The following is a 10,128-nucleotide window of genomic DNA, read 5'->3' on the forward strand; positions in this document are numbered from 1 at the left end:
GCTATAGCCCATGCTTTTTTCCAAAAAATGGCTCCAAAATCACCCCAAATTTTTATTAAATTTTCTGATACATATTGATGTCCTTATACTGTGTAGAAAGTTTGAGCTGATTCCGACTTCAATTTTTCGAGTTACGGCCATTTTAAGAAAACATCAAAAATCTGAAAAATACGCAAGGCTATAGCCCATGGTTTTTTCCAAAAAAATGGCTCCGAAATCACCCCAAATTTTTATTAAATTTTCTGATATATATTGATGTCCTTATGCTGTGTAGAAAATTTCAGCTGATTCCGACTTCAATTTTTCGAGTTACGGCCATTTTAAGAAAACGCCAAAAATCTGAAAAATACCCAAGGCTATAGCCCATGGTTTTTTCCAAAAAATGGCTCCGAAATCACCCCAAATTTTTATTAAATTTTCTGATACATATTGATGTCCTTATGCTGTGTAGAAAGTTTGAGCTGATTCCGACTTCAATTTTTCGAGTTACGGCCATTTTAAGAAAACACCCAAATTCTGAAAAATACCCAAGGCTATAGTCCATGCTTTTTTCCAAAAAATGGCTCCGAAATCACCCCAAATTTTTATTAAATTTTCTGATACATATTGATGTCCTTATGCTGTGTAGAAAGTTTGAGCTGATTCAGACTTGAATTTTTCGAGTTACGGCCATTTTAAGAAAACGCCAAAAGTCTGAAAAATACCCAAGGCTATAACCCATGGTTTTTTCCAAAAAATGGCTCCGAAATCACCCCAAATTTTTATTAAATTTTCTGATATATATTGATGTCCTTATGCTGTGTAGAAAATTTCAGCTGATTCCGACTTCAATTTTTCGAGTTACGGCCATTTTAAGAAAACGCCAAAAATCTGAAAAATATGCAAGGCTATAGCCCATGGTTTTTTCCAAAAAAAATGGCTCCCAAGTCACCCAAAATTTCATTACATCTTTTGATACATGTACATACCTGATCTTAAGGTAGCTCCATGTACTGCTGGTAAACTGAATCTCTTTGAAGGCGTGGCTTTATAACGAGTGGTTGTGTCCGTATGTGTATTGAATGATATTGTGTGGGTTGGTGTGTCCCCAGTAGGTGTGGTCGGTGATGAATGGTGTCCATTATAATTCAAACATTCCATTGATTTACTTAATGCAAGTTGACTCCGCCTTAAAGCTGATTCAGCATTAGTGGTGTTACGCTTGCTAGTGATCAGTGATTGACGTAGGAGTGATCTTCTTCTTGCTGGAGTGTGTCTTTTTGATATTTTATTATATTCTTGTTCATCATCAGCTTCAACTTCACTATACTGAGAGTGATCAGGTGTACCTATAAAGGAAGAAATAGTGTTTTCATGTACATAATGTATTTACTGGACTGTCTGGTCATGTATTTATCATTATTATCAACACTTTCCAGTCTGGTCATGGTTTCTTGCCCCACCCTCTCAATTGATCTTGTAGCTATTTCACTCAACGAGCGACTGCTTCTTAACTGACCCTGTACAGTAATTAATTAATTAATTAATTTTTAATTTATTCCTGTTACATTATTTTGTGTGATAAAGAATGGAGCTGTCACAGTTCCAGCAAGATCAGTATCAGTATCAGTATCAGCATTAAGATCAGTGTTAATATCAGTGTTAGAATCAGATTCAGTACCACTACCTTCACAAGGAGCACCAATTGGCTCACTAGCTATTGATTTATCCCACGCATCTAATGAACAAACAAACAAACCAATCAATAAATAAATGAATAAATTCATCTTTACCTTTTATAAGAGCAGTCATTGATGATGTTTTAGCTACACTCAGTGCAGTATCTCCCGAGTCAGCAGTTAGTGTCACATCAGCTCCTTTTGACAATAAGTATTCTGCAGTTTCTTTATGACCCTCTCTAACCTTAACAACAATCAGTAGTAACAATAATAATAATTGTTACTAATATATTTACTGATATTATGAGAGGAGTGTCTCTATTCTCTCCTCCTCTACAATCAATGTCTGTCTCTCCTTCCTCCAGCAGTGCTACTATGATAGCTGTGTGTCCATTCTTTGCTGCAATATGCAACGGAGTGTATCCATTCTTATCAGTTATGTCTGTTTATTCGTAAGTATATTATTAACATTATTATCAATTCATTTACTAGTGGAGCTCCCATTCTGCAGCAATAGTGAGACTACTTTCTTAGCCTGGACTGCACCAACTGATGATGATCCTTCATTTGATATTAAATGTAATGCCGTCCGTCCATTGGAGTCACATGCTCTTAAATCACTAATAAATAAATAAATAAAATAAAATAAATAAATAAAATAAAATAAATAAATTTATTAATTTACGCTTTATGTTTGAGTAGTTCTTGCATCACACCTAGTGGATCATAATCTGTCTTCATTACTCTGTGAACTATTATTAATTAATTGATTAATAATAATAATAATAATAATAAATCATTACCTTTATCAAATGTTTTAATGTCCCTTGTTACTAATAATAGAGGAGTTAGTCCTTCACTGTTCTTACAGTTCACATTAATAATACCGCCGGACTGCATATTCTAATTAAAATAGATCCATTTAAAATTTTGATACTAACCAGGTTCTTTTTAACAGTGACAGAATCCCCTAACCAAGCAGCTTGCAATAACCTGTTAGCTGTAGAGGGCCTCTCTTTGGATAGTTGAGCTAAAGTAGAATTAGTATATTTATCAAAATAAATTAATAATAATTATCACTACATAATAGAATGTCTCTTATGTGTGGAGGTGCTACATCCAGAGCATTCTCTCCAATATCATTTTGAAGTGTAGGATCAGCTCCACTTTTCATTAAATACTCTACAATCTACCAAACACGAGAACACACTCCATTATCATCACCATTCCTCCATTACTTACATTAGAGTGTCCGTTACGAGCTGCAGTGATGAGTGCTGTATCTCCACTTGACACACACTTTAAATTGATTATTGTTCTATATTTAGATACTAATTCCATTAGCTTTCTATCATCACCAATCTATAAAAAGAAAAGAACAATATGATGTCATTATGAGGTAATGCATACTGCATTCTTTTTGATGCATAATGAATAATGATAAATAATAGTAATGAATATTGATCAACAGTAAACAACTCACCTCTGCAGCTTCAAGCAGTGAGTCTACAGCACTTTGTGGCCTAAAATAATAACAACAATAATAAAAGTGATGGTGAATGATGATTGTGTTTATTTAAGAACACGATGAAATCAAGATATTGCTACATTAAGATTAGTTGTACATTCCATTGAAAGTGAGTGAGTGTTCATGTGGTCAAATGTTCACAGATGTTCAACAAAATACCACATCTTAACATACCACACACCACATATGACACACCACACACCACATATAACATATCCAGTGGATATGCAGGTTGCATACTTAAGGATACAGTGTATAAGGATAGGTACATACAATAGGCATACCTTCTGCTCTGGAGTACATCATATGCAATCTTATGGTAAGTAGTTCTCTTCCCAGTTCCTCCATTCATTTCAGCTCCAGTACATCAACTGAAGGGACAGCAGAGTCACTCACTACTACTGGTAAAAGCAAAAATAAATAAACAGCCACGCCCTCACGTGATGTGTTCCTTAGATAGCATTGTTCAACTGTTGGCTGGTAGATCATGAGTGGATCTACTAGCTGGATCAGGTTTGCTGGTGCCTTCTTGTGCATTGGACTCGCTGTAACTACGTGTAAGTATGCAGGCTCTCACTGCCAGCAGTTATTGGTAATATTCATGTAGGGGTCGTAATGGCTGTAACTTTACAAGGATTATTCAAAAGCTACCCACAAGTATATATTTATGATTGCTTAATATTACTGGTCCGTGTTTAGTCGTATTTCATGGTGTACTGGATTCACAGTTGGTATGCTGTCATGTATGTAGCTTGGAAAACATGGAGAGAGTTCCCTGGAAACTTGAAATGCAACAGAGCTGGTGATGGTTCATTAACATGGAAGTAAGTACAATAGATTGGACCAATGACTTCATGAAGGATAGGAGAGCATTGTGGAGCAGTGCTGTGGTTAGTGTCACATCATTGTTATCAGCTTATTTCTGGTACCTATCCCTACCACAAACAAGGTACTATGATTAATGATGATAATTATAATAATAAATGTATGATGTAGTGTTCCTGCTAATGTTGCCATATATCAATCTGCTGTGGCTTTCACTTTCATTTTATCGGTCCCTTTGCTAAGAGAATCAGTCACTGTTGTTAAGGTATGCATGCCTGCAGTCCTTAAGCTCCTCTGTATATAGTGTTGTTACTGTTATGAATAGATACTGGCTGTTTCATTTTCCATTACTGGAGTGGCTCTAGTGTCAGTATATTCTGAAAGGGATAAGTCCGGTCCTGTTCATCAGTCTGTTCTTGGTTATGTTGTAAGTGATCCTGTAATGCAATTAGTCTATACAGTTACTCCTCAATGGCTGCAGTATTTAGTGACCAGTACTATACTCTATGCCCTGATGGAGGTCCTGTTTAAGAAGTTGGCTAGTTTTAAGGATGACCCCGCTTCAGGATACAATGGCATGAGGATGGTTGGATTGATGGGAATTCATACTGTACTGTGGATGTGGTGAGTAATACCATACAAATACTACTAGTCCTCTACAATGGATTGTATTGTCCATAGGCCACCACTCATAGTATTACATTATTCAAATGTGGAGCCATTCCATTGGCCTAGTAAAGGTCAGTTTGTTCCGCATCTTTTTATAACTGTCATTGGTTGAGCAGATATATTATATCAGATATTGTACAATACGGTTCTTGATGTAACCTTCAATGCTTCTCTATTCATTTGTGTTGCTTTATCATCTCCACTTTTTGCAACGTTAGTTACTTCGGTATTAATAATTATTAGTGTCATTATATTTATAATGTTTAGTGTTGGAACAGTCACTGCTATTCCTGCTTCTGTAATTGTTGATTATATAAGAAACAGACGGAGCTCATTCCCACTAGTGTACGTGGGTATGATGATGATTATTGTTGGCTTCACTGGATTTGTGCTATCAGAATTCATGCACATTAAAAGAGATAAGAGAGAGGCTGACAAGATAGCTAGAGTAAATGCTATATATACTCTTATCATTATTTGATTGATTTGATTTAGGATAATATTTCTATTGCATCAGATTATTATAGTGCTGACGATAAGTATGCCAGCATTAATGCCATCCCAAGCAACGAGACCGACAGTTTACTGGAGAAAAGAGTCAACTGGAGAAATAATGTATTTAAGTATATTTTGTGAATTTTATGAATATAAGTTATTTATTTACACCTGACCAAACTTAATTTGGAAAGTGGAAATATTTTTACTCAATCTCAGGTGAAAATATTTAATCAAGAAGGTGTGGTTGGTTTAGAGGTGGTGCTTATTATTCGGGCAATCATTTCAATGGCGGCCATCAGCAGTACCGGAACTTCTTCAAGTAAATTCAACATGGCCAACTTTCTTCCTTCCTTCTCCTTACCAATCGTTAAAAGACTCTTGAGCTACAAGAAAGGAGGGGATGATGACGAAGGGGAAGAGAATTGGAGTGAAAAAGCTGTCAAGAGTTTGGTAAAGAAGCTAAAGCGGACAGGAGGCCTTGATGAGCTGGAGAAAGCTATTACAACTGAAGGAAGTGTTCAGACATCTTGTGTGACCATAGCCAGGTCACTGGACGGTAGACTGCAGGTATCCCACAGGTACATCCAATAATACTGTACTTGTACAGTCACTGCCTGGGGCTGCCTTTGGCACTAATGTATTAAATACATTTTACCAATTAGTGATTTATCAACACTCTAGGAAAGGTCTACCCCATGTCATCTACTGCAGACTCTGGCGTTGGTCTGATCTACAGAATCATCACGAGTTGAAGGCAATCGACAGCTGTCAGTATGCCTTCCACCTCAAGAAAGATGATGTGTGTGTTAATCCATATCACTATGTGAGGGTAGAGACACCAGGTAGGGCAGTGGGTTTGTTTTGGTTGTTGTAGTGTAATTAGATTATTAATAAAGTATACACTTGGTCATGTACTGTGGTATTGGACTCCTACACACCTGCCATGATCTCTGACTCTCATTAGTAGTTTTTTAAACCAGTCCCTAATAGTGGAGTGATGCTACTCATATTAGGATTATGTTAATAATAGAGTCTAGTGACATTATTAAAAGGAATCTACTATCCCGTACTTTAGTCTTGCCACCTGTCCTTGTTCCTACTAACGTTGAGCACAAGGTTCCTTCCATAATGCCGTCACTGGCCGAGGAGGCACTACCTGAGAACAGGGTCTACCCATCCCAAGACCTGTTCCCCTCTCCTCCTGTCTACCCTCCTCCTGGTACTCTACGTGTACATGTGTTCTGTTGTTATTGGTTTGTCTTTATTAGAGGAAACCCCGCCCCCAGCTTATGGTGATATAGGTAGTCCTGCCGGAGCCACAGCCAGTAATCTAAGCACTTATTCAGGAGGTAATTAATAATAATAATAATAATAATAATAATGATGATAATGTTATATATTATTAATAGTTGGGTCACCGATAATGTCTCCTACTTCAATGGCTCCACTGTCAGTCCCATCTCCTGATGTCTATCAGACACAACATGGAGGAATGTCACCGTGTATGACAATCTATTAATTAATAATAATTATTAATTTATTATTATTACTTTAGCCATTCACCCCGGCCCATCTCAGAGTCCTGATTATCAACCAGTGACCTACCTAGAGCCGGTCCACTGGTGCTCTGTCAGCTATTATGAGATGAAGAACCGAGTAGGTGAGATATTCCACGGCTCCAGTCCTTCCCTGACTATTGATGGAGGGACTGACCCCAGCTCCAGCGAGAGGTTCTGTCTTGGTCTATTGTCTAATGTTAATCGTGATGCTGTCATCCAGCAGACCAGATGTCACATTGGTAGAGGAGTCCATCTTTATAATGTAGGCGGTGAAGTTTGGGCAGAGTGTCTGAGTGCTAGTAGTATTTTTGTTCAATCGCCTAACGCTAACTTGCGGTGTGGCTGGCACCCTGCTACAGTCTGTAAGGTTCCCCCAGGTTGCCAGTTGAACCTGTTCAACAGTCAGGACTTTGCCAACAGACTAGCTCAGTCCGTGTCGTTAGGATTTGAGACTGTCTACCAGTTGAACAGAATGTGTACTATTAGGATAAGCTTTGTGAAAGGTTGGGGTGCTGAATACAGGCGTCCCACTGTCACCAGCACACCATGTTGGATTGAAATCCACTTGAACGGGTCACTCCAATGGCTGGACAAGGTCCTCACTCAAATGGGATCTCCTACCAGCAGAATACAGTCGGACACTTGAGCCTAAGGAACCAATGTATTGTCACTCTGTGCATCAATCAATTCTCATTTTATTGTTAGTCTATTAATCAGTGGTTGTCATGGTTATTGTTAATTAATTATTAGTTATTAATTAATTAATGTCAATTGGGTGGAGTTACTGGGGTACAAAGTTCAAGTCTTGTTGTTGCTGTTTCTCTTCTAGTTGATATGTTGTTCAGATACTATTCAACTTCTTCCATTCCTAAACACCAAGTGACTCCTTTTAGACGTTTTATTCTTAAAATAACAAGAACAGTAAAAGATGTACCCTCAGAAGTGAGGTTAATAACTAATAGATACCTAGAGGACAGTATGATGTAATTATTATATTATATAGCACTGAAGTAATGGATAAGGCTAACTCAAGGTTTAGGATTGGACTGATGTCAGTAACAATGTTGTACGCTATAATCGGGTCAGTCTATGCAATAATGAGAGGGAGAGAGGCAGCTAAAGAGAGGAGGGAGGGACTACACAAATAGAACTACCACTCTACCACAACAATTTAATTTTTTTGATAAAAATTAATCATTGTCAGAATACACTTTACAGTCAATAATAATAAAGAAGGTTTAACCACTCCCACTTTAAAATGGCTGCTGTTTCTATAGCAACTGATAATGTTCCAGCCCATATAAATTACAAAATGGCGGCTGCTAGTAGGAGACTGCAGGCTGGATCAGTTCTTGTGTATATCGCCCCTTTAGAGTCTGAGCTACTCAGTCAGTTAGAAATATTCACAGCTGGTACTACTGGGCCTACTTTACAAGCAGTCAAAGCAAAATGCAGGTAAGGTCAGTGAGTGTAGCCGTTGCTATTGATGTATATATATATAATATGCATACAGGGAATTAGTGAGGAATGATTCATTATTATTAGCTGGTCCTATCGACTCTAAAAGTCTTTACGTCATTTGTAAGGTACATCATGACTTGTCATTATTATTATTATTTGCTGAAATATTTAGAAAAAATATTTTACATCTGCAGCGAAGCAGGACCTCTCATCAAAATTTAATATTCAAGTAAATAATTAATTAACTATAGTAAATAATGCATAGTAAATAAATAAATAAGTAATTGTATGGTACCTAGGCATTTTACAAATTTTCTCTGACCTTCAGACAAAGTCTCTGTACTATAATAGTACAGGGATTTTTGGCCAAATTTTGCCAAAAATGAAAAGGAGAGAATCCTACATTTTTATTATAATATTTTCTGATGTGTGAGCTACTTAAATAATTGATTATTTGTTATGTTTGTTAGTTGTTAGGTGAAGAAGGTGGCAATGTGACCCTACCTTTGTTGAAGCACTGTTATGAGTTTACCTTAAAAGGAAGACTAGCACCAAAATGGAATGAGATTAGTGAGTGGCTCGTGAAAGGAAATGACGTATTTATAACTGGAAAGACACTGGCATTGAGTTAGTATTAGATGTTACTATTTTTAACTTTCTTGTTACTATAATTAGAAGTGGATATTGAGGTATCAGTAAATGAGTTAATAGTATCAATCACTTCACACAAACTATCAGTGAGACACTTGGAGGTAAAATGGTTCTTTGTTGTTGTTTTATTGTTTGTTTGTTTTTGTAGCCTGTTGATTTAGAAGTAACCAGTAGTGTATTAAGATTGTTTACTGAAGGAATTAATTATATAATTAATGAGGAATCAATATCTACAAATCAGTGCCACGTACTGCCAAAGTAATTAATTAATTTATTATTATTATTATTATTACATGTAGTTTGACGGAAGCACATGTTTATTCAGTATCTCACGTGACTCCACCCACCAACAGTCAGTTCAATAGTTATGATGCAATAAGACAACATTGGAAGAAACAAGTAAGTCACTCACTTTATACATAATACATGTATACACATGTTCATGTATACACCAGGCCTGGGGTAATAGTAATATGTAATAGTAATTGTAATAGTAACGATTACAGGGCACCAAGTAATAGTAATAGTAATAGATTACATTTAATTGTAATTGACCCCAGGCCTGGTATACACATGTTCATGTACTAAATACATAATTGCATGTATAAATAACCTCTCATATCTTTTAGTATGGGTTTATATTACCAGCCACCCAGTCACTGTTCTATCAAATATTCTTCAGTTTTAATCCTACAGCATTCCTAAGGTAATTATTGTTATGATGGAAGGTGTTGATTACTGCTACCATAGCTACCCAGGATGCTGTGTCATAAGGGGCAGGCCTCTAGTGATACCTAGTAACAGTGTCCATGAATCAGGAGAGACTTTTATTAGCGATATTCACACTAGAATCCCAACAATATGTGGTATAACAACACGTTACACTTGGAAGAACCCACTGGGTTTAGTCAATCAATTAATGAACCCAAGAGCCATGAGGTACCCAGCTAATACTAGACCGGCTGATACCATGGCAATAAGGAAGAAACCTGTCTCACTGGGTTATCCAAATATCCCAAAAGTACTTCAAAACTATAGACCCCATTCTACTGGGGCCAGCCTTCTTTCTACTGGAGCCAGCGTTCCTTCTACTGGAGCCAGCGTTCCTTCTACTGGAACCAGCGTTCCTTCTACTGGAGCCAGCATTCCTTCTACTGGAGCCAGCGTTCCTTCTACTGGAGCCAGCCTTCCTTCTACTGGAGCTAGCGTTCCTTCTTCTTGTTATGGATCCTCAAAGAGAGTGTTACTTGAAGCTACTCCTCCTACTGTAGCTGCTAAT

The 10,128-nt window shown here is 37.1% G+C and overlaps 3 protein-coding genes across 3 annotated transcripts; 2 read left to right on the forward strand and 1 right to left on the reverse strand.

Moving 5' to 3' along the window:
• Nucleotides 1-924: 924 nt before the first annotated feature.
• On the reverse strand, nt 925-3,622 carry LOC109581559 (serine/threonine-protein phosphatase 6 regulatory ankyrin repeat subunit B-like). Its single transcript, XM_019995791.1, has 13 exons — nt 3,471-3,622; nt 3,142-3,181; nt 2,901-3,020; nt 2,742-2,847; nt 2,600-2,688; nt 2,462-2,552; nt 2,344-2,410; nt 2,148-2,278; nt 1,955-2,100; nt 1,773-1,902; nt 1,548-1,717; nt 1,373-1,499; nt 925-1,328 (listed from the first exon to the last, which is right to left on the reverse strand). Exons 1-13 carry the CDS (start codon nt 3,536-3,538, stop codon nt 943-945), a joined length of 1,671 nt encoding a protein of 556 aa, XP_019851350.1. The 5' UTR covers nt 3,539-3,622; the 3' UTR covers nt 925-942.
• Nucleotides 3,623-3,631: 9 nt separating this feature from the next.
• Nucleotides 3,632-5,388, forward strand: LOC105312556 (uncharacterized transporter C405.03c-like). The gene is made up of 11 exons (XM_019995792.1): nt 3,632-3,743; nt 3,794-3,843; nt 3,886-4,010; nt 4,052-4,135; nt 4,183-4,276; nt 4,337-4,438; nt 4,493-4,635; nt 4,693-4,751; nt 4,797-4,893; nt 4,948-5,128; nt 5,176-5,388. Exons 1-11 carry the CDS (start codon nt 3,674-3,676, stop codon nt 5,314-5,316), a joined length of 1,146 nt encoding a protein of 381 aa, XP_019851351.1. The 5' UTR covers nt 3,632-3,673; the 3' UTR covers nt 5,317-5,388.
• A 44-nt stretch (nt 5,389-5,432) lies between these two features.
• LOC105312557 (mothers against decapentaplegic homolog 3-like) lies at nt 5,433-7,945 on the forward strand. Its single transcript, XM_011405299.2, has 7 exons — nt 5,433-5,756; nt 5,860-6,020; nt 6,254-6,397; nt 6,447-6,527; nt 6,588-6,680; nt 6,734-7,684; nt 7,741-7,945. Exons 1-6 carry the CDS (start codon nt 5,464-5,466, stop codon nt 7,381-7,383), a joined length of 1,422 nt encoding a protein of 473 aa, XP_011403601.2. The 5' UTR covers nt 5,433-5,463; the 3' UTR covers nt 7,384-7,684; nt 7,741-7,945.
• Nucleotides 7,946-10,128: the final 2,183 nt, after the last annotated feature.

The sequence above is a fragment of the Amphimedon queenslandica genome, unplaced genomic scaffold, assembly GCF_000090795.2.
Source record: "Amphimedon queenslandica unplaced genomic scaffold, v1.1 AMPQUscaffold_13434, whole genome shotgun sequence".
In the NCBI taxonomy this organism is placed as follows: Eukaryota; Metazoa; Porifera; class Demospongiae; order Haplosclerida; family Niphatidae; genus Amphimedon; species Amphimedon queenslandica.

What these genes read in the sequence shown, in the direction of transcription:
- LOC109581559 (XM_019995791.1), bottom strand. Translation starts at nt 3,538, where the DNA reads ATGAATGGAGGAACTGGGAAGAGAACTACTTACCATAAGATTGCATAT. An exon ending in CACTGCTTGAAGCTGCAGAG is followed by an intron (nt 3,021 to 3,141) that starts GTGAGTTGTTTA and finishes TTCTTTTTATAG; the next exon opens with ATTGGTGATGATAGAAAGCT. An exon ending in TCTTTATCACACAAAATAAT is followed by an intron (nt 1,500 to 1,547) that starts GTAACAGGAATA and finishes ATTACTGTACAG; the next exon opens with GGTCAGTTAAGAAGCAGTCG.
- LOC105312557 (XM_011405299.2), top strand. Translation starts at nt 5,464, where the DNA reads ATGGCGGCCATCAGCAGTACCGGAACTTCTTCAAGTAAATTCAACATG. An exon ending in TCCTGTCTACCCTCCTCCTG is followed by an intron (nt 6,398 to 6,446) that starts GTACTCTACGTG and finishes TGTCTTTATTAG; the next exon opens with AGGAAACCCCGCCCCCAGCT. An exon ending in TCTAAGCACTTATTCAGGAG is followed by an intron (nt 6,528 to 6,587) that starts GTAATTAATAAT and finishes TATTATTAATAG; the next exon opens with TTGGGTCACCGATAATGTCT.
- LOC105312556 (XM_019995792.1), top strand. Translation starts at nt 3,674, where the DNA reads ATGAGTGGATCTACTAGCTGGATCAGGTTTGCTGGTGCCTTCTTGTGC. An exon ending in GATGGTTCATTAACATGGAA is followed by an intron (nt 4,011 to 4,051) that starts GTAAGTACAATA and finishes CATGAAGGATAG; the next exon opens with GAGAGCATTGTGGAGCAGTG. An exon ending in CATACTGTACTGTGGATGTG is followed by an intron (nt 4,636 to 4,692) that starts GTGAGTAATACC and finishes TATTGTCCATAG; the next exon opens with GCCACCACTCATAGTATTAC.